The sequence below is a fragment of the Thalassophryne amazonica genome, chromosome 18 (assembly GCF_902500255.1).
Source record: "Thalassophryne amazonica chromosome 18, fThaAma1.1, whole genome shotgun sequence".
NCBI lineage: Eukaryota > Metazoa > Chordata > Actinopteri > Batrachoidiformes > Batrachoididae > Thalassophryne > Thalassophryne amazonica.
In genome coordinates, this window is record NC_047120.1 from 24,778,471 (window position 1) to 24,801,732 (window position 23,262).

The following is a 23,262-nucleotide window of genomic DNA, read 5'->3' on the forward strand; positions in this document are numbered from 1 at the left end:
AAACCAGCTGAATTTCTCGAATGGCGTCCACTCGGATGTGCCTCACAGTTTCTAAAAAATTTTGATCAAGCACAGCGCCAGTCTCTCAGCAACTTCTCAGACAATGAAAATCCGACGAGGGGGCTGGACCACTCCTTCCACAAGGCGTGCTCACAGGCGAATGACGTCACCGACAGGCGTGAAAAAACTCAAGCATGCGCACGAGGGTTCAAGCCTGGCTGATGTAATCACACGTGATTCAAATCCATATAGTTTTAAAAAAAATAAAACTGTCGGTTTCTTTTCTAATAGACCTCGTATATATATATATATACACACAGTATATAATTTTTTTCATATTGTCATTATGGGGTATTTTGTGTGTAATTTTTAGGAAAATATAATTTAATCAATTTTTGAATAAGGCTGTAATATAAAAAAAAAAAAAATTCTGTGAATACTTTCTGGTTGCATTGTACATGCCAAGGCCTTCCCAAAGCTAAGGAATAATCAAGTGAAGATAAACTAATCTGATTTGAAATTAGAGCCATGCAGGAGAGATGGTGAAGTATCAGACAGGGTCATTGTGCAATCACATCACATTCTCCCTCCCAGTGTGGTTCTGGCTAAGGTCTATACAACCCATAAACTAAAAGGAAAAGCCTTGAGATTTTCACTGCAGGAAACAAATTGAATTGACGAAATGGAGGAAACAGCACCTGCTGCTGCACATTAAACCTGTAATACAAACAACTGCTTGAACAGAGGGGATGTGTCACAGCGGTATCGCTACAGTGCGTGAGTACAAATCTCTCGGGTTCCTTTTGCCTGCTATAAGTGCACTTGGTCTGTGAGATTACAAATTGCATCCCACAGTAGCTGCAGGTATCGCTGACCCAGTGCTGGAGGCAGTACGAAAATGAGGCAATCAGACCGCCGTCTGGCTTAAGGCGACAGGTGAGTGACACATTCACGGTCCATTTTGTAACAGTGCCCCAAATTTCCAGAGTATGTTGAGGAATTCTTCCAATAGGTGATTTTTTTTCTGTCTGAACAGCCACAGTGTAATTCAGACCAGGCTGTCATGGCAAATCTCTCGTAATCATTGAATGTTCAAGCTTACACTTAAAACAAATTCCTGCCGAGACCCAAAGTTTCAGCACTGTAACATCTGAAAATATTGATTTGAAAAATCATGCAATTAAATGAAATAAAGTCAGCATTCATTCATTTTCTATTCCTGCTTATTCCAGTTAAGGGTTATGAGCGGGCTGGAGCCTATCCCATTGGGTGAGAGGCAGAGTATACCCTGAACAAGCTGCTAGTCTATCACAGGGCTTAAAAGTAAACACGAATGTGTAACCCAGTGTTAAAAATGAGATAAATAAAATGAAATTTTTTTTTTTACCGGAGCATAAATAGTGATAAAATAACAGAGAGATATAAGTTCATAAGTATGTTGACATAAACATACTAAAAGAAAAAAAAAAAAAGAAGAGTTAAGAAGTTGTAAGCTTAAGTTAAAATGTTGTTTTGATTGACACACTGAGCAACCAATAGCAGTAAGCCTGGTGTGATATTAACCAATAAGGTCAACGGTTGAACCGCGGGGCATTGCACAACGTTGCGCCTTGCTCAGTCTTTCATCAGACGCTGACCAGAGAACCCCCTGCTCGTGTGTTACAAGAGCTTACGCGTGGAAATTGGTTTTCCTCTATGGATACAATTGTTGCTGGGTTAGCGCAAACAATTGCTATAACTGCCCTGAAGTATCATACGTTGCATATTGTGACAAAGCCTTTGTTAAATCTTAAGATACTGAAGTGCCGAGTGCCCGTGGAGCCTCAGGAAACCCCGTAGCCTTGTTAGCACATTGTGCCCTGTACGGTGAGGTCCATACAAAATGAATTGTGCTAACGTAGCATGCTATTTTCACTAGCTTTTTCCATTTTATTAGGCCAAATGATTAGCTGTGTGTCGATTAATTAAATCAGCACCGCAATTAAAAGGTACAATGTAAGGTCTTGTGTTTTGTTGTGAACGGTTGTATATTCTGTAATTTTGAAGCGACAGTCTATCAGCTAAGCTAAGCTGTTAACGTAGTTCTTAAGCCCTGGGAATAGTAATTGGAAACTACAATTGCAATTCACTGCCATCTTTCTAATCTTTTGGTACAAATGATTAGATCAAGACGCCAACAAGTATTCCAAATGTACTTTAAAGGTGTGTTGTTATTTTTTTTTGATGTGTACTATGCACTCCAAACAATGGAGTTAGTACAATTACTGTATTATCACATTCCACTATGTTATTGGTATATTGATGTGGTAATGATGTATCGTGAACCTTAGGAATTCATAATGTTGTACAACATATTTTATTTTGAAAATTGAATGTGTACAGTAGTTGTGGGTATTGTAGTTCTATAGTACATATTTTAAACTACTTTATTCTGACCTTATCCATAGGTCAGGTTTTATGTTGGGATCAAAGTCCAAATCGCAGACGTGCAGAGGACGAACAGATCAAGATTCCCAGTACTGGATGGCGAGCCCCAGCTCAAGAGTCAAATGAAATGGTAGATTGTAGCCTGACTGGTTATAAAATACACTGAACACTGAGCGAACCTAAAGAAGCAAGAAAAGACTAAAGGACTATACCGGAGTATATTTTATTTCATTTGGATATATTTTATTTTTATTTTTTTTTGGCAAAGAGCGCTCTCATTTAATTTTGTACTGCCATTTTAGTTCAATTGAGTTCATTGACATTAAATTTTGTATACATAGTTTTCCAGTTAAACAAAGTGTTGTTATGTCTTATGTTGATACACCCCTAGGCTCTTTCAAATCTGTAATCTTCTGATCAGGCCATTTCCTCTTTTCTCTGCTGATACATACAGTGGAGATAAATATACTTCCATTTCCAAATACTGACACAAAGGTCAAGAAATACTAGAAGGGTTACATAAAGTGGTGAGCCAGCCAGGAGCCTAGAGAGTTGTGTAACAACATAAGAATAACCCCCAGGAATCAAACTAAATGGTTTAAACACTGTTAGAATGGAGTTTGTCGAAAAACTTGGTGTCAAAGTTCCGAATGCACTTATTGTTAGTGGTTTATTGGATCAGAAAAAGGTGAAGAGCTTTTTGGAGTACCTAGAGCAGCATGGTGCAGTCACTAGGGGTGTTAACTGTTCCTGAGGCATCCGTATTTAAAGGCAGCAGGATTATTGAGTTTGAATCTGGTAGAGCTCTACAAACTTTAGCTCCATCTTTGCCTTATACATTTGTACCCACCGACAATCCTGATCTTAAATACTGCATTCAGGTTTTGAAAGATGTGTACACCAGGACAGTAGGGAGTCGTGCTACTGACACGTACCTTAGTGAACTAAAGGATTTAGCCAAGTTAAGTGGGAAAGACTACGAAGATGTGTTTGCGGGAGGTTATGTCTACCATTGAAAAGTCCATTGGTACTGCAGATGCTGAGCCAAACACTCCATTGAGCCTGCACAGAGTTCAGTTTCACCTCCACATCAAGTTTGAAGCCCCACACACTCCAAAAACCCTTCCAATACCCATGTCAAAGCCCCTTCAGACAAAATGTGACATCTCAAATGTTGAGTCCAGACGATCTTAGCCCACCTGAAATTCAGAAAATCGTAGTTGAGCATATTGTTAAAAATGCGGAAAAGACGCCAAGTTCTCACCCCTCATTAAGACTGCGTGCTTTTTCTGGTAAAGTACCCAGACCTTACAGTGAAGCTGACTACGAAATGTGGCGTTTTCATGTTGACCACCTGATTGAAGATTCTTCTCTTTCTGACTTGGAAAAAACTCGGAGAATTCTGGAAAGTTTGCTTGCTCCTGCTTCTGACGTTATCCGTCCCCTTGGGCCTGAAGCGACCCCTAAAGACTATCTTAAGCTTTTGGACTCAGCCTTTGGTACAGTTGAAGATGGTGAAGAACTGCTTGTGCGATTTATGAACACTCTCCAAGACCCGGGTGAGAGACCTTCGGCTTACTTGCATCGTCTGCAGGTGGCACTAAATCTTGTAATGCGTAGAGGAGGTATTGAGCAAAATGACATGAGCAGACAACTTGTGAAACAGTTCAATAGAGGCTGTTGGGACAATGGCCTGTTAACAGAACTGCAGTCAGAGCTAAAACAAAGAGATCCACCTTCTTTTGCCGAGTTATTACTTTTCCTTCGCACTGCCGAAAACAGACAAGAAGTCAAAAACACACGAATGAAAAAACATTTTAGCACCACCAAACAAAAAGCAGTGTCTCACGAACAAACTGTCACAGAAATGAACCAAAACCCAACCGAAACAGAGTCAAGCAGTATAAAAGAGTTGAAAAAACAAGTCGCTGATCTGAAAAGCCAATTAGCTGCCGTCATGAAACAAAAGACACGTCACGCTCTAAAGAAAGACAACACAGCAATACCTGAAAGTAAAAAACCTGACCATACCACTCCTGAACCACCAAGCAGCCACCCCAGTACACGGCCCAAACCCTGGTATTGTTTCCGCTGTGGGGAGGATGGACACATAGTTGCTAACTGTGGGTCCGAACCAAACCCAGCCCTCATGGCTGCAAAACGAAAAGAACTAAGAGTGAAAAGACAAATCTGGGACAGCCAAAATAGCCTTGCCCCTTTAAACTAAAGGCTGCCTCTGTTGAGGGACAAACAGAGGCTGCTCAAGATTGTATCCGTCCCCCTCAGACCAGCCGAAAAGTGTTTTTCAAAACACGTGCTAACCTAAAGTCACTCACCAAAACATACACCTTCAAGCTCCCATCTGGTTTAATTGGTACAAAAAGTACTGCAGAAGTGAAAGTGAATGGCCGCTCAGTGAACTGTTTGTTAGACACTGGCTCCCAAGTCACCACTGTTCCTGAGTCATACTACAAGCAACATTTGTCGACTTATGAGATAAAGCCACTCTTTGAACTGTTGGAAGTTGAGGGAGCAAATGGCCAATCTGTACCGTACTTAGGCTACGTTGAGATGCAGGTTACCTTTCCCAAAGATTTTATGGGTGTCGAAGCTGAAGTGCCTACACTTGCCTTAGTTGTCCCTGATGTGCGTGCCGCTTCACAGTCCATGGTGTTAATTGGGACGAACACATTGGATGTACTGTATGAGATGTACTATAATGCTTGTTCTGAACTGCAGCCTACAATGTCTCATGGCTATAAGGCAGTGTTAAAAGTACTTGAAGTACGGGCACAATCAGTCCAAAGATGGTAATCTCAGCTTAGTGACCATGAACAACAAGGAGCCCCAGTTAGTCCAAGCTGGTCAAACTGTAGTCCTGGAAGGCTGTGTTGTTGCATCAGCCTGCAACAATGAGAAGTCAGTCCTGTTAGAGCACCCGAAATTGTCTGCTTTACCTGGTGGTGTCCTGGTAAAGTCTTGCCTTCTGACCTGCCTGAACGAGCACCTTACCTTGTCCCGGTTATACTTACCAACGAATCCCAACACGATGTGACAATCCCGCAAAAATGTGTAATCGGTGAAATCAGTGCATACCAAAGAGTCCTGTCAAAGGAGCACACAGTGAAATCCCCAAAAGGCCAAACCGAACAGGAAACAAACATCACCTTCAATTTTGAGTCTTCACCTATCAGCGCTGAATGGAAAGAAACGCATAACCCAGAAACTAAGTCAAATGCCCGAGGTTTTTGCACAAAATAGCCTCGACTTTGGTAAACGGATCAAGTGAAACACACGATCAAACTGTCAGACGAAACACCATTCAACACAGAGCGCGCCCCATACATCCCAGCGGACCTGGAAGGCGGTTTCGTAAGCATTTGCAAGACCTCCACAAGCTGGGCGTAAGCAGGGAGTCCACCTCTCCTTTTTCTTCGCCCATCGTAGTATTGCGCAAGAAAAATGGCGAAGTCCGTCTCTGTATAGATTTCCCAAAAGCTAATATGCAAACTGTGAAGGATGCTTACGCCCTTCCGAACTTGGAGAGACGTTCTCCAACCCTGACAGGTTCGCAATGGTTCTCCGTCCTTGACTTAAAGTCAGGGTACTACCAAATTGAGGTAGAGGAGTTGGACAAACCAAAAACGGCATTTGTGTGTCCCATTGGTTTCTGGGAATTCAATAGAATGCCCCAAGGCATCACAAACGCACCCAGCACTCTCCAGCGCCTGATGGAAAAATGTATGGGTGACATGAACCTAAAGGAGGTGATTGTGTTTCTCGATGACATCATAGTTTTCTCAAAGACACCTGAAGAACATGAGGTCCGTTTGATGAAAGTTCTTAAATCGGCTCAAGAGTACGGCCTCAAACTCTCGCCTGAGAAGTGTAGGTTTTTCAAAGATCTGTCAAATATCTTGGCCACATTGTGTCCCACCAAGGGGTAGAAACAGATCCTGAGAAGGTTAAAGCCTGAGTACCTGGCCTGCCCCCTCGTGATCTCAAGCAGCTCGCTCCTTCCTAGGCTTTTCAGGGTACTACAGGCGATTTATCCAGGGCTACTCTAGCATTGTAAAGCCGCTTACTGACCTCACTGCCGGCTACCCGCCGCTACGCAAAAGTTCAAAGCCCAAAGCAAAATCTGTGCAGTATCATGATCCCAAATTGGCATTCAGTGACAGGTGGACTCCTGCATGTGAACTTGCTTTCCGCACAATCATTGAGAAGCTCACTAGGGCGCCTTGTCCTAGGTTTTGCTGATCCCAGGTGCCATACACGCTCCACACAGATGCTAGCACTACAGGGCTTGGCGCCGCCCTCTATCAGCAGCAAAATGGTCAAACTAGGGTTATAGCCTATGCAAGCCGGGGGCTATCAAAGAGCGAGTCCCGTTACCCCGCTCATAAGCTAGAATTTCTAGCCCTCAAGTGGGCAGGTCACTGAGAAGTTTGCTGACTACTTGTATGGGAACCAGTTCACTGTCATGACTGACAGCAACCCCTTGACGTACGTGTTGACTACGGCTAAGATGGATGCAATGAGCTATCGGTGGCTAGCTGCTCTGTCCACGTTTAACTTTAAGCTTCAGTACAGAGCAGGAAAGCTTAACTCCGACGCAGATGGTCTCTCCAGGCGACCACATGGTGAGCTGGTAAATGATGCAGTGTCCCAAAAAGAGCTTGACCGCATACAGCAGTTCCACAGAATCACCTGTCCCAAACAGAGAACAGTTTAAGTCCAGAAGTAGTGTCTGCAGTTTGCGAGAAACACCTAGTCAGTTCTCCTAGCGACACCAGCCCACCTGTACACTTGCTAGCCGCTAATGTAGCTGCCATCCCAGATGATTTTATCAATGAGATAGCTTGTGGTGGTCTCCCAATTGTGCCCCACCTGTCCCTTGAACAAATCCGAAATGAGCAAAGAACCGACCCTTGCTTGCAAGAAGTCATAACACAAATTGAAACGGGTGAAAAAGTACCTCCGACAGTACGAACCGAACTCCCTGACATCAATCTGTTACTGAGGGAGTTGAACAGACTTGAAATTCAAAATGATATCTTGTATCGAACACGTCAGGATGGGGGAAATGTTACTTACCAACTTGTCTTACCTGAACAGCTCCGTTACACAGTCTTCAAAAGCTTTCATTGTGATATGAGCCACCTAGGCACTGAACGCACCCTAGATCTTGCGAGAACCCGATTTTATTGGCCCCACATGGCATCAGACATTGAAACAGGATAAAAATGTGCAATCGCTGTGTAAGACGTAAAACGCCTCCCGAAAAAGCTGCCCCCCCTCGTGAATATAAAGTCCACCAGGCCTCTCCAGCTAGTGTGTATGGACTTTCTGTCTATTGAACCCGATCGCAGCAACACGAAAGATGTGCTCGTACTGACTGATCACTTCACGAAATACTCACTTGCTATTCCTACTTGCAAATCAAAGAGCGCAAACTGTAGCAAAAGCCCTCTGGGACCACTTCCTTGTCCATTATGGGATTCCTGAGCAGTTGCTAAGCGATCAAGGGCCGGATTTTGAATCCCACCTGATACAGGAGCTTTGTAAAATCATGGGCATTCGCAAAATCCGAACAACGCCGTATCACCCCCAGAGGTAACCCGGTAGAACGTTTTAAACCGAACTCTCTTAAGCATGCTTGGTACCTTGGAAGAAAAAGATAAGTCGCAGTGGCACAGCTTTGTCAAACCACTTGTACTTGCGTACAATTGTACAAAAAATGACACAACCGGTTTTACCCCGTATGAGCTAATGTTTGGACGTCAGCCAGATTGCCAGTCGATCTAGCATTCGGATTGCCCTATAACATCAAAAGTTTCAAGTCACACTCTCAGTACATAGAAAATCTTAAAACAACTCTCCAAGAGAGCTACAAACTAGCAGCTGAAAATGCGCACAAAATGGCTGAAAGAAATACTACAAGATTTGACTTGCGTGTCAAACCCTCCAAGTTGGAACCTGGTGACCGAGTTTTGGTCCGTGCAGTTCGACTCAGGGGTAAACACAAACTAGCCGACAAGTGGGAAGCCGACATTCACACTGTGGTGGATCAAGCAGGCGACTTACCAGTCTATACTATCAGGCCTGAAACAAACCAAGGCCCAGTCCGCACAGTCCACCGCGATCTCTTGCTTCCCTGCAGTTTTCTGGCACCTGTTTAAGGAGACCCCGGCCAAGCCAAACCATGCCCTCAAGCTAAAAACCCGACAAAGACCTGAAACAAATGAGGAACATGACCTTTCAGAGCCAGAACCTGCGGATGTCTATTGGTACAAAGAGCACCAATGCAAACTCCCCTGACATTCACTCGAGTCTATGAAATTCCAAAACCAATGGCATGCCTAAAAGGTTCAAAATCCCCTGATTGTGCCAACTTACCTGATTGTGACAACTTACCTGATTGTGACCACTTACCTGATTGTGACAACTTACCTGATTGTGAGAACTTACCGATTGTGACAACTTACCTGATGGTGACAACTTACTTGATTGTGGAATCCCGGAGGAAAATGCAACACATGGGGAACAATCAAACAATGACCAAGAAACTGAAAGCGGAACCAACGTACCTGACATACCAACCTGTGAAGGGGAAGGAATGTGGAAGGAAGTGGGATAGAGGAAGACAAAACTCACTCAACTGACAGAGGAAGTGACACAAGCACTGGAACTGAACCCGAAACTGGAACATCGACCATATTGAGATGCTCAGAGAGAACTACAACTCAACCAGAGAGATTTCAGTACAGTCAATTGGGTCAGCCTCTGATAACCATTGCCCAGTCCCTGTTCCATGGACTAAGCCTAGCTTTTACCAGTGCCCTGTCAGAGACTGAAGAAATGATCCTCAAGACTCCCATCCCACCTGTTATTTCTATGCAACCAATCCCATGCAAAGGGACTTGCATGGAATTAAGGGGGGAAAGTGTAACCCAGTGTTAAAAATGAGATAAATAAAATGAAAATTTTTTTTACCGGAGCATAAATAGTGATAAAATAACAGAGAGATATAAGTTCATAAGTATGTTGACATAAACATACTAAAAGAAAAAAAAAAAAAGAAGAGTTAAGAAGTTGTAAGCTTAAGTTAAAATGTTGTTTTGATTGACACACTGAGCAACCAATAGCAGTAAGCCTGGTGTGATATTAACCAATAAGGTCAACGGTTGAACCGCGGGGCATTGCACAACGCTGCGCCTTGCTCAGTCTTTCATCAGACGCTGACCAGAGAACCCCCTGCTCGTGTGTTACAAGAGCTTACGCGTGGAAATTGGTTTTCCTCTATGGATACAATTGTTGCTGGGTTAGCGCAAACAATTGCTATAACTGCCTGAAGTATCATACGTTGCATATTTGTGACAAAGCCTTTGTTAAATCTTAAGATACTGAAGTGCCGAGTGCCCGTGGAAGCCTCAGGAAACCCCGTAGCCTTGTTAGCACATTGTGCCCTGTATCGGTGAGTCCCATACAAAATGAATTGTGCTAACGTAGCATGCTAATTTTCGCTAGCTTTTTCCATTTTATTAGGCCAAAATGATTAGCTGTGTGTCGATTAATTAAATCAGCACCGCAATTAAAAGGTACAATGTAAGGTCTTGTGTTTTGTTGTGAACGGTTGTATATTTCTGTAATTTTGAAGCGACAGTCTATCAGCTAAGCTAAGCTGTTAACGTAGTTCTTAAGCCCTGGGAATAGTAATTGGAAAACTACAATTGCAATTCACTGCCTCTTTTCTAATCTTTTGGTACAATGATTAGATCAAGACGCCAACAAGTATTCCAAATGTACTTTAAAGGTGTGTTGTTATTTTTTTTTTGATGTGTACTATGCACTCCAAACAATGGAGTTAGTACAATTACTGTATTATCACATTCCAACTATGTTATTTGGTATATTGATGTGGTAATGATGTAATTGTGAACCTTAGGAATTCATAATGTTGTACAACATATTTTATTTTGAAAATTGAATGTGTACAGTAGTTGTGGTATTGTATTCTATAGTACATATTTTAAACTACTTTATTCTGACCTTATCCATAGGTCAGGTTTATGTTGGGATCAAAGTCCAAATCGCAGACGTGCAGAGGACGAACAGATCAAGATTCCCAGTACTGGATGGCGAGCCCCAGCTCAAGAGTCAAATGAAATGGTAGATTGTAGCCCGACTGGTTATAAAATACACTGAACACTGAGCGAACCTAAAGAAGCAAGAAAAGACTAAAGGACTATACCGGAGTATATTTTATTTCATTTGGATATATTTTATTTTATTTTTTATTTTTTTTGGCAAAGAGCACTCTCATTTAATTTTGTACTGCCATTTTAGTTCAATTGAGTTCATTGACATTAAATTTTGTATACATAGTTTTCCAGTTAAACAAAGTGTTGTTATGTCTTATGTTGATACACCCCTAGGCTCTTTCAAATCTATACATCTTCTGATCAGGCCATTTCCTCTTTTCTCTGCTGATACATACAGTGGAGATAAATATACTTCCATTTCCAAATACTGACCAAAGGTCAAGAAATACTATAAGGGTTACAAATGGAAAAATACAAAAACTTATCTTACTGCTTCCTCCACCTCAGGGAGCTTTGGTGTCGCCTCTACACTAGCATGCTTTGACGTGTTGCACGCAGACCTGTATCCCCTTCAGAAAACTTGTTACTTTAGACCATCATCTGATAAAAGAAAAGGAACAGGTGCTGCCACATTATTATTATTCTGGATTCTGTACCATGAAGCGGAATAAGAGTTTACAGCTTCACTGGATGGGACACCAGTTAATCACAGGTTACGTCTTCAGCCAGTGCTGGTAGCCATTTACAAGTAGTTAGACTGGGACAATGTCGATGAAGTGTCTTGTCCAAGGTCACAGACAGGAAGTGTGATCAAGTATCAAACCTACATGTAGATATAGCAGCCCAAATCCTGATCCCACTGATCTACCTGCTACCCTTATGCCCTGCCCCTTGGTCTGTGCTCAGGTCAGAGATGGTGATGCTCCCAAAGACAGTACACTGAGGATCTAATTTTGTTGTTCTTTCAATCTTAACATTCTCTCCTTATGATGTGACAAAGGTAATGGAGGTGCCATGGTAGCCACTACTGCTTCAGTTGAGGTGAGCAGCGTTTTCAAATTGTGCACTAAATGAGTTAAACTATTGGATTCTGTGTGCATTTACAGCTGTACTGTGCTGTGGCACTTCTTAAGACAGCAATGAAAGGATCTGAGGAGCAGAGACTTGTAATGAATGAGGATAAAAGGAACCAAAAGTAAGGCAAACGGTGTCTCCTTCCTTCAAGATGTTGCAGTGGAAAAATGTCTTGACTAAGTTGTCAGAGGAAACATAATACAAAAATGCTTACAAAGGGCCAAGTCACTGAACTGCAGAAAGCAGGTTGCGTGAACTATTTTTGCCATTGTGCAGTGCTGTGGAGGAACTATGAGGTCACATGTGGTGATGGCTAAAATAACTGGTTTGGGTATTGACTAACAACCACTTCTCTGAGTCTGCGGTCCATTGTAGTCACCTAAGAGTAAACATTTATCTGCCACAGTCAGGTGTTATGTTTTGCCCCCGCCGTCTGGGCCAGTCGCTGGAGCGGTCAGCATAGACTGTGCTTGGGAAAATGTGCCCACAAACTATAGTATTGCAGCTACCACGTCCTACGGACTGCGCTCATTACGATACATGTAGAGTCGCCTTCGAACCTGCACATTTGACCCAAAGTCATTTCAGAACAGATTTCCTTACCGCTAAAGCACTTCCTCACGGGGTGGGTAAGGTCTAGACCTTTCTGGTGTATTGCTCTTTAGGGTAACTTGTGTTATGATTTGGCGCTGCATAAATAAGCTGAAGTGAATATGCTTGTTAGAGGTTTCAATATATCAAGAATAGTCCTGATTTGATAAATGCTAAAACATCACAACACAGGCAGGCCATTTTTCATGGATTGTGACATCAGTTATTCAATTAATTTAAACCCCCATAGTGTTTAAACAGGGGAATTAAGGGCTTTGGAGCCTTATTCCCTCAAAGGCACTGATTGCTTAGTGGTTTAAGGACATTTTAGCGATCCAGGGCGCTGATTCCACCAACTGTAACTGAACTCAATGAAAAGTGACTAAATCTCAGTAGTTGATGTGTTTTATTTTGCAGCCACCTCAGTGTAGAACAGGCACCAGCACAGTATGAGTTCTCTGTTATCCCTAAGGGACGAGTCATGGATAGAACCACTGAAGCAGCTGTTTACCAGCCCCCGTCATGTCCTTGAACCATCATGACAGAGACTACAGAGAGATGTGTGTGTGTGTGTGGGGGGGGGGGGGTGGGGGTGTAGTCTTACCGTTAGACATCCCATCAGGCTTTGCTCGAAGGGACGCTGGAAGGCGCGGGGGTCACCACACCAATCCAGTAGCTCTGTCGCTGCGGTTTGGAAATTTGCTGGATTTTGTAAGTGCTGTGGGGAGAAAGAATAACAATAACATCCAAAGCTCACATACAGACATTCATAAATAAATACATTAACAAAAACACTTGCATTGATTAATTTTTGAATGCACATCAATGACATTATAATGCGAAAGCATTCGCTTGCAGAGTCCGATCTCTGCAGCTCTGCAGTCTCTTTAAGTTCATTGTTTTGATTGTATGACCCGGTGTTCAGCTCCCACTGTTCCTGTTCCTGATAAATCCACACACACAATGTGACCAGCACCAAGCGGCAGGCAAATGCTGTGATTATCTGCAGAACGTTAAACATGGGGGCAGACGAAGAGTCGCAGACTTTTCTCAGGAGTCCGAGTTCAAAACGGAGAATTAAATACTGAAGCGTGGAGACAAACAAAAGCTCAAATAAATGTTGAAAAGAAAGGGTTGTGTTGTGTCACACCTCCAGGGGGTGATGAGCTTACAAATGGATGATTGGATATGAGACAGTATAAAATGAAAGGCGTCAGAGGGCTGATTAAGAGCCTGTGCGCTGCACACACCACAATATAAATGTGCAAATAAATAAACAAATGTCTCCAATGGTGTCTTTGACTTTGTATGGCTTCATCATATGACTTCTGGATTATTTCAATATGAAGTCATTCATACAAATCACACATATTTTGCTGATCAATATATGCTTTAGATCATCTTTATAGGCTTCTTGATTGTTGAGATATCCAAAAAAAAGAAAAAGAAAAAAAATATTTTGGGATTATGCTTTCCTTGACTTTTGAAAGTACTCAAAAATCTAATCACCTCAAGATATGTATGCAAGTAATATTCCCACCAGGTTTGACCCATCTAGGCTTCTTGGTTGTTGAGATATCCAAAAAAGGTGTTTTTTTTTAAACCATGTTTTCCTTGACCATGACGTTTGACCTTTAACTAAACTACTCCAAAATCCAACTGCCCCTACATATCTGTCCAAGTAATATTCCCAACAAGTTTGATGGAAATCCATCCAGTTGTGTTTGAGTTATCTTGACCCCATGCGCGCCCGCACACACACACACCACACACACACACACACACACACACACACACACACACACACACACACACACAAACACACCACACACACACACACACACACACACACACCACACACCAGTGAAAATGACACCCTGCATGGCCACTTCAATGGCATGCATAATTATCACTGGAAAATCTGTGAGTGAGACGTGCACACTAATAACATGATGAATAATTTAAAAGATCTTTCCAAGTGTTTTTAATAACCATGTTTTGAAGACATCTGTTGGTGAGAGGTAGCAGAGAAAGTACTTGTCCGGCTATTTACATTTGTGGGCTTAAACTACTCATGCATGACTCTGAGGGGCGTGTCCCATATGTCTGACATGCTTCCACTTCACTTCCCATGTTTCTGCAGCGCTGGTTTTCCACTGAGTGCCATAAATCTCCCCATACAGAGGAAGGCCTTAATTCACCAGTGGGCCCTGTGCGTGGCTGCGCTGCGACTTTATCTGACAGCAGGCTCCTTGACCTACAGCCAGTAGCCCACTCACCAACCCTGCCGTCTCCTGATGCAAGCTCACCAACAAAAGAAGCCGATAAATGCGCCACTCCATCGTGTCGGATCAGACGCAGCATTGGTCATTTATTTTTCCACATGCTTGCAATCCCCATGAGAAGCGGTTGTGCACGTACGTGTGCTGCTTGTGCAGACATTAAGCTCACTTGTCTTTACGGTGCGTCTGTGCAAACCTGGAATAATCTGCCTCTCACTTCAGTGCGTGGGGAGCTGAATAGAGAGGTTTTCTCATCTTAAAGTGAATGGCTGCCTCCTCAACATGCCTGAGTGCTTTTCCCTGTGCGCTCTTTAGGGGGCAGCAGAGGTCAGGATTTGATAAAGCAGCTTTCATATCAATTTAAAAAGCCAATATTTGACAAGGGCCAGGATGATACAAGCATTGTTTATTCTGCGGTGTCCTCGACTGTCTGCTCCCCAACACGTCTGGGTTTTTTTTGGGGGGGGGGGGCGGGGTGGGGGGGCTTGGTGGGGCTGTTGAGCATGTAACGTCTATTGGATAAATTCAACTGGAGGAGCATGCACATCCACAGATGCTAAATTTAGATGAGTCTGGAAGTGAGACAACACATGCAATCAAAGCACCATGGATGGATGGAGGGGAGGGAGAGAGAGAGGAGAGAGGGAGAGAGAGAGAGAGAGAGAGAGAGGGGGGCCAGCACCACTTGGGCCTGAAGTGATTACTGTTCTTTGCACTCAAAACAATTGGTGTGGCTGACATGCAGAGAGCTTGGCAGGATGCGCCACAGATGTTACCCCATCTCCAGCCAAAACCCACCAATCAAACCCAATCGAGTGGCCAAGACCGCCACCCGCTCACCCCATCCCCGTCCCCTGGGTGACAGCGCCACTCCAACATTTATGCTTCGTCCCACTCCAGTTGGAGCGCGACAAAGACAGATGGGAGTGGCGCTGTCTTGAACGCGCCGCTTTCAACAGATATGTTGTGTCGCTCACACCTGGAGAAGATGTGATCTACGCATCTGCAGTGAAATCCAAAGCGACAGTGGACAAGGACAAATCACAGCTTTTTAGTTACACCACTGCTTTCTTTGCTGCTCGATAGTCAACAAAGGCCAAGAGCACTGGGCGCGTTAATGAAGACAGCTAATGCGGAGGAGGATGCGGCGGTGGACAAAAACGGCTGCACATTAGATGCTGCAGCACTGAGAGGTTTCTCGGTTCGTCTTGAAATATTGACGTGCACAGCGCGAGGAAGTGCTCCTGTGGTGTGGAGGAGAGCTCACAGTTTCTGCCAAACCCTCTGTGTGTGTATCAGTGAGCAGAGAGTCTGTCAGCACACTGGCTTCCCCTCCGCGAGAGGAAAAGAAAATACTGTCTGGGAAACAGATACCAGCAATATCAAGGAGCCCGTCTCCCCCAAAGTGTTCAATAAGACGACAAAAAAAAACAAAAAACAGAAACAACAACAAAAAAAGAGCTGCTGACAGACTGAGCTGGTGAAATCAAATCATGTTTTTTTTTTTTTTGTAATAGCTTTTAAGAAATCTTGTCAGTTTTTCCACATCACACATATAAAAGTAAGTCCCTTCGGCTGCTCCCTTGTTTTCACTCGAGGTCACCACAGCAGATCCGAGGTGAATGTGCATGTTGATTTGGCACAAGTTTTACACCTGATGACCTTCTTGATGCAACTCCATATTATAGGGAGAAATGCGGCAGGGGTTTGAACCAGGGACCTTCCGCATTAAACCAAGCGCATTAACCGATTGGTCACGACCCCTGCCCTTACATCACACATATATTGATGGGAAATAAAAACACAATTTATGAAATGTTTTTTTTTTAAAACCATGATGATTAATTGCGCATGCCCATACTACTACATGTCGCTACTACAACTGTAAATCAGAAAAAGTGGGATGATATGGAAAATGCAAAAAAAAAAAAAAAAAAAAAAAAAAAACATAACAAAAAACAATACAAATACAAACAAAAACACCACCCCATAAAACAAACAAAAAACAGCCCCCAAAACCAAATGAAAAACAAACAAACTCCAAAACAATAAACGCCCCCTCCAAAAAACAAACAAATAAACCCCAAAACAGACATAAAACACCTCCCCCCAAAAACAAAACCCCAATACAAACAAAACCACAAAACAAACATAAAATACCTCCCCCCAACAAACAAAACCCCAATACAAACAAAAAACAAACAAAACCCCAAAACAAACAAGCAAAATCCCAAAACAAATGAAAAATACCCCCAAAAAACAAACACGAAAACTGCAAACAAACAAGCAAAACCCCAAAATAAAGAATACATAAACAACAACAAAACACCCACAAAACATTTACATTTTTTTTTTATTTCTATTTCATTGCAGACACCATGAATTCAAAATATTTCATGTTCGTGTCAACTTCATTTCTCTTGTTAATATCCACTCATTCCTGCATCTAAGGCCTGAAACACATCCCAAAAAAAGTTGGGAGGGGAGCAATTTATTCTAAATGAAAGGACTAAATCATCACTTTTACATTCAGTTTTCTTGAGTCAAGTCAGGGGATGAATACATGAACACTTCCAGGTCACTGGATACATGTTGGAATTCATTTACATCAATCATTAGGAAGTACAGACAGTACGGTACTGTATGTGTCAGCTCTCAAAATTTAGATACCATGCTGGAAGAAGACTAGTGAGGGAAGCCACCAAGACACTAAGTGTTCCTGAAGTAAAATAGCAAAATATAAAGTTGTCAGGTAGTAGAACCTGTCATGGGGAAAGTCTACCTGTTGAAATGACAGAAACAGTCAGCTGAAGTGTTTAAAGCTGCTTTTTCACCTGGCTGAGTTTGGTACCGTTTTGTTCCATAAAAGGGCCGACCTACAACTTGGCGTACCTCGGCTCATTTCCCCAAGCAGATTTTGCCTGGCTTAGTTCAGGCACACCACTCAACAAAAGTTGGGAAAAGTCCCCGTCCTGAAGCTCGGTAGACGCCCAGCCATCTCGGCCCGTCCTTGGTCATTTCAGGATGGTTTGAGGCAGGACCGCCTCAACTCAACGTAACTTTGGACAAATTTGTTGTACACTCCGATATTCTTTATTTCTGTGCTGGGCCAGGAGTCCAGCTGAGTCAATACTTAAAACAAAGCGGCAGTTATGATTAGCATGCTTTGCGAGTAATTATTACTATTATTATTAGTAGGACTTTATTATCAATATTATCACTACTTTCATATACTTTTCAACATGGGTTTTTGACATTCAGTTTGTAGGAGTGAGCTTTAAATGTTATGGGATATGTTCATAAAAAGAAAATAAAAAAATCACAATTTTCCAACAAAGTGGAAATTTTTATATTGTCACTAACACTTTTTGATTTAACTTTCTGCTCGTGATTCAATCAGTCCGGCGGCTTCCAATTTCCTGCACTTTATCATGGTGCTTGACAGTAATTTATCATTTGAGCAACAAAATCAATTTGTTCTGCTGTCCGCTGAGAGTATTCAGACACACATGCCACATCTCCCAGAAAGCGGCAACACAATAACCAAGTCTTCATTTATATTCCTGCCCCGCCTTTACATTGCCTTCGAGATGCCAAATTTCAGCATGCGCACACTTTCAATTAAAGCAAACAGCTGGATTGGTTTACAATATTTCCTTAATTATTTTAATGGCTTGGATATTGGACAATAGGGAGCAGGGGGAGAAGATAGTGAGTTAATTGTTCTGATCTCCCCTGATGATCATCTTTTTGTGCGGGGAGGAGAATAAACGGCCGGCTGAATAGGCTCACTGCTAGTCTAATTGGCAGGACATAAATGGTATTTATTATGCGGGTCTTCCAAACCCTGATTATCAGTGGCACAAAGCTGCCTCTATTAGCAGGGTGCTGGCTCTTCCTGGTAGGGTTGAAATGACCCGGTACTTAACCATTTATTACATGGACTGGGGGCCTGAGTGCACGTCATGGATCTCTCTAATTGGCATGTTTACCCATGTGCCACTGCCCTGGTCGCTAATATGTTTGTTTAATTTTTTCCTTGAGGGGTTAATCTATTTAACCCTCTGATTCTGTTTTTTTGTTTTACTGGACAGAAATAAATCCTCTTCCCGTTTGCGATTACAGAATCATTCATCGACTCTTAGTTTTTTGTGTGTTTGCACAATACAAAAACAATAAAAGAATCATAAAATGAGACTTCAACTGCTGAATATAGAGTGTGTCGGCTTTACGTCTCTCTATCTTAAAACCTGGCTAAAGCTCCATCGCATTTGAGTCAAAACCTGTGTTTACTCCTGGTGTTATGTGAAAACAGGACACAAAGCCCCACCTCCTGTTTGGAATCAGTTACATCTGCAGGAAATTATATAACTGGCAAGAGTAAAGTTTGACATTTCCGTGTGAGATTTTAACAGAAATGGGTTTGAGATTGTCCTCGATCAAGACTAAGATTCAGGCTTTTAATGACTTCCTGGACTCTGGTACCTGTATGTTAGCTGAACATGTTAGAGCCATTGACTTACTGTACGTGTCTCTGGGTCCTTGGCCTTTGACACTGAGAGGTTCCAGGGAAGAGTTTATGGAGTCATTAGGTATATGCTGATATCTTTGTAGGCGAATGAAGGTCCAAGCCTTTAGGGTTGTGGTGTTGCTTGTCTGGTTGTGAGACTTGGATGCTAACCAGTGACCTAAGCCGAAGAGTGGATGCCATTGCTACTAGGTGTCTTTGAAAGATTGTTGGGTACTTTTGGATTAACTTTGTATCAATCGAGTGGTTAGTGAGAGAGACCTAAATGAGGAGTAACTCTTGCATTGTGAGGGAGTGTCAGCATTTGGTCATGTGGCCCATTTCTTTGAGCATAATCCAGCACACAGATGGCTGAGTGTTGAGGAACACAGTAGCTGGAGAATGACAAAAGCAGTACTCATGGTTCACTTGGCTGTGGCAGACAGATAGTTATTTTAGAGATTAGAGAATGGACTGGTTGTATGAATGGATGGTTACCATCCAGGCAGATGCATTCACAACACCACGGGACCACCTTGGGTCCTGATGTTTGGTCCTGATGTGTTGTGAATGTGGCAAACTGCACCATCGGCCCAAGTTCCCACATGTGACTCGATTTGATGTCTGAATTCTCCAGTTCCCACATGTTTCAGGTAAAATCAGTGAAACCATGTGAGGCTGGAAAAAGAGATGTTAGGATCCACAAAAATACGAACCACACAAACAAACACCAAAAATGGGCAACTAGTTTGTGTCTGTGTGTCTGAGGAACTGGAGCGTGTTGATAAGTTCTATAAGGACACAGTAGGGGAACTTGGACACCCCCCTTTTCAAGACACAGCAGCTCATACAGATAGAATTCAATACAAAAACACACCAGGTAGATCAGTTGGATAAGGAGCTGGGCTACCGATACATATATTTGGGTTTGATTCGATATCTGTCTGTATCCCTGGGAGAAACGCTTGAGCTCGATTGTGTGTTTGAAATAGCGAAGTACATAAAAACTACATAAAAAGTCACATTACAGCAATGAATTATTCTGTGGTATCTTATTCACTGACTAAACATAAAACAAATTCTGACATGCCAACTTTTAAATGAGTCTTTCAAGTTCTATGTAAATCTGTGTCATTACAACTGTCTTGTTGTTTGGCCATTTAGCACAGACTGTATTAATCTGTCCTGTTGTTTTATCCTGCAGTGGTTCCCAATCCTGATCCTCAATAATCCCGAAATTGCACATTTTCATCTTTTCCTGTTTTGCCAAAGAGCTAATTTGGGTGTGCTAAGCCAATCAAGAGCTAACAGACAGCTGACTGAGCCAATCGGCAGTGGGCAGGCCAGGTTGAGGGAGAAAATGTGTAGGTTTGGGGTAACTGAAAACTGGGATTGGGAACCACTGCTTGACTGTATTTTGGATCAGATCTGAATGTTATTACGAAGCATTTACATGTCGACGATAGAAAAACAACTGTAGCTGTTGTTGTAGCCAAAGTACTGTCATTTGCAGAAACAGAGCGCAGATGAGGATGATAGATGAAGTAACTTTGCAGTGTTAATTACATGGAAAATCACTGCACTTAGAGTGAAAGCTTCCTGTTTGAATACAACACTATACAATGTATCATCATGATGAATATGTACAACCCCAATTCCAAAGAAGTTGGGACATTATGTGAAATGTAAATAAAAACAGAATGCAATGATTTGCAAATCCTCTTCAACCTATATTCAACTGAATACACCAGACAAGATATTTAATGTTCAAAGTGATAAACTTTTTTTTGTTTGTGTGCAAATATTTGCTCATTTTGAAATGGATGCCTGCAACATGTTTCAAAAAAGTTGGGACGGGGCAAGAAAAGACTGGGAAAGTTGATGAATGCTTAAAGAACACCTAATTGGAAACAGGTAAGTGTTATGAATGGGTATAAAAGGAGCATCCCAAAAAGGCTCAGCTGTTCACAAGCAAAGATGGGGTGAGGATCACCACTTTGTGAACAAATGCGTGATAAAATAGTCCAACAGTTTAAGAGCAATGTTTCTCAATGTTCATTTGCAAGGAATTTATCTACAGTCATTCATCTACAGTCCATAATATAATCAGAAGATAAAAGAGAATCTGGAGAACTTTCTACACGTAAGTGGCAAGGCTGAAAACAAACATTGAATGGCCATGACCTTCGATCTCTCAGGCGGCACTGCATTAAAAACCGACATCATTGTGTAAAGGATCTTACCGTGTGGGGTCAGGAACACTTCAGAAAACCATTGTCAGTTAACACGGTTCGTTACTACAGCTACAGTTGCAAGTTAAAACTCTACCATGCAAAGTGAAAGCCTTACATCAACGACATCCAGAAACGCCGCCGCCTTCTCTGGGCCCGAGCTCATTTGAAATGGACAGATGCAAAGCGGAAATATGTGCTGTGGTCTGATGAGTCCACATTTCAAATTGTTTTTGGAAATCATGGACGCGGTGTCCTCTGGACAAAAGAGGAAAAAGACCATCCAGATTGTTAACAGTGCAAAGTTCAAAAGCCAGCATCTGTGATGGTATGGGGGTGTGTTAGTGCCCATGGCATGGGCAACTTACACATCTGTGATGGCACCATCAAGGCTGAAAGGTACATCCAGGTTTTGGAGCAACACATGCTGCCATCCAAGCAATGTCTTTTTCAGAGACGTCCCTGCTTATTTCAGCAAGACAATGCCAAGCCACATTCTGCACGTGTTACAACTGCGTGGCTTCATAGTAAAAGAGTGCGGGTACTAGACTGGCCTGAATGTCGTCTAGACCTGTCGCCCACTGAAAATGTGTGGCACATTATGAAGCGCAAAATATGACAACGGAGACCCCGGACTGTTGAACAACTGAAGTTGTACATCAAGCAAGAATGGGAAAGAATTCCACCTACAAAGCTTCAACAATTAGTGTCCTCAGTTCCCAAATGCTTATTGAGTGTTGTTAGAAGGAAAGGTGATGTAACACAGTGGTAAACATACCACTGTCCCAGCTTTTTTGAAACGTGTTGCAGGCATCCATTTCAAAATGAGCAAATATTTGCACAAAAACAACAAAGTTTATCAGTTTGAACATTAAATGTCTTGTCTTTGTGGTGTATTCAATTGAATATAGGTTGAAGAGGATTTGCAAATCATTGTATTCTGTTTTTATTTACATTTTACACAACGTCCCAACTTCATTGGAATTGGGGTTGTATGATGTCATATAAAAAGCAGTATTTTGCTCATGGTCCTTCAAATTTATATGGCCATGAGCTCACATTTAATGTTAAGAAATGCACATTTAAGGTTTTTTTAGGTCAGATTAACAACAACAACAATAATGATAAATTTTCTTTTTTAGGTGGAGAATAGAAAATTTGCCATTTTGCTTTCTGTGACATCACAGCCTGCCTATTGCCAAATATGTAGGATATGTTCAAATTTTCTGTTTACTATGAATTGTTCATGAAGATAACTTAGGATAACTCAGGATATCTTCCGACTGAATGTCGTCAAAGGAGTTTTGTGATGTTACCGTTTAATATAACTCTGTAATGCATGTTTATCTGATACAACACTGGCTGTCTCTAGAGCCTATCTGAGCCTATCCCAGCAGTTATAGGACGTGAGGTGGGGTACAACCTGGACAGGATGCCAGTCTGTCGCAGGGCCACATAAACACAGACAAACACATTTCCACCCGCACACACCTACGTACAATTTCAAGTGTTCAATCCACCAAACTTGCATGTGTTTGGACGTGAAAGGAACCTGGAGAACCCAGAGAGAACCCACAAAAACATCGGCAGAACATGCAAACTCCACACAGAAAGGCCCCAGGTGGGAATCGAACCCACGACCTTCTTGCTGTGAGACAACAGTGCTAACCACTAATCCACCGTGCTGCCCAACACATCAACATCCACTTCATTTTTTGCAGCTTCAATAAACAGACAAATTTTGAAAATGTTTCAGTTTCAACACATTTTCTGTGCTGCTGTTACAACCAGTGATAGCGGGAAAGTATGAAAATGTCAAATCTCTGCTGTTGTTGTGTCGACTGTTTTCTGCAAATGTAGCCAGTTCCATGTGGGAAAGGGGTTTCTGAAAAGCAAATACTGTTTTGTCAACAAGCGGCTTCCCTCTGTTTGATTCCTAAACATCCTCCAACACACAAATGACATGGAAGACAATTTGCCACGTCCACATGTGTCACAACGCTGGCCCCACACAGTGTCCCACAGGCCCTTTCAGGAGGCGGATG

General features: G+C 42.4%; 1 protein-coding gene across 2 annotated transcripts in view; it reads right to left on the bottom strand.

Annotated features, from left to right (window-relative positions):
• The window catches only part of LOC117531055 (zinc finger MIZ domain-containing protein 1-like), a 319,309-nt gene that overhangs the window by 67,293 nt on the left and 228,754 nt on the right, over positions 1-23,262 (bottom strand). For both annotated transcript variants that reach the window (XM_034194068.1, XM_034194069.1), the window contains exon 4: positions 12,802-12,915. In XM_034194068.1, coding sequence (XP_034049959.1) covers positions 12,802-12,915 — 114 coding nt within the window. The remainder of the gene's footprint in view (positions 1-12,801; positions 12,916-23,262) is intronic.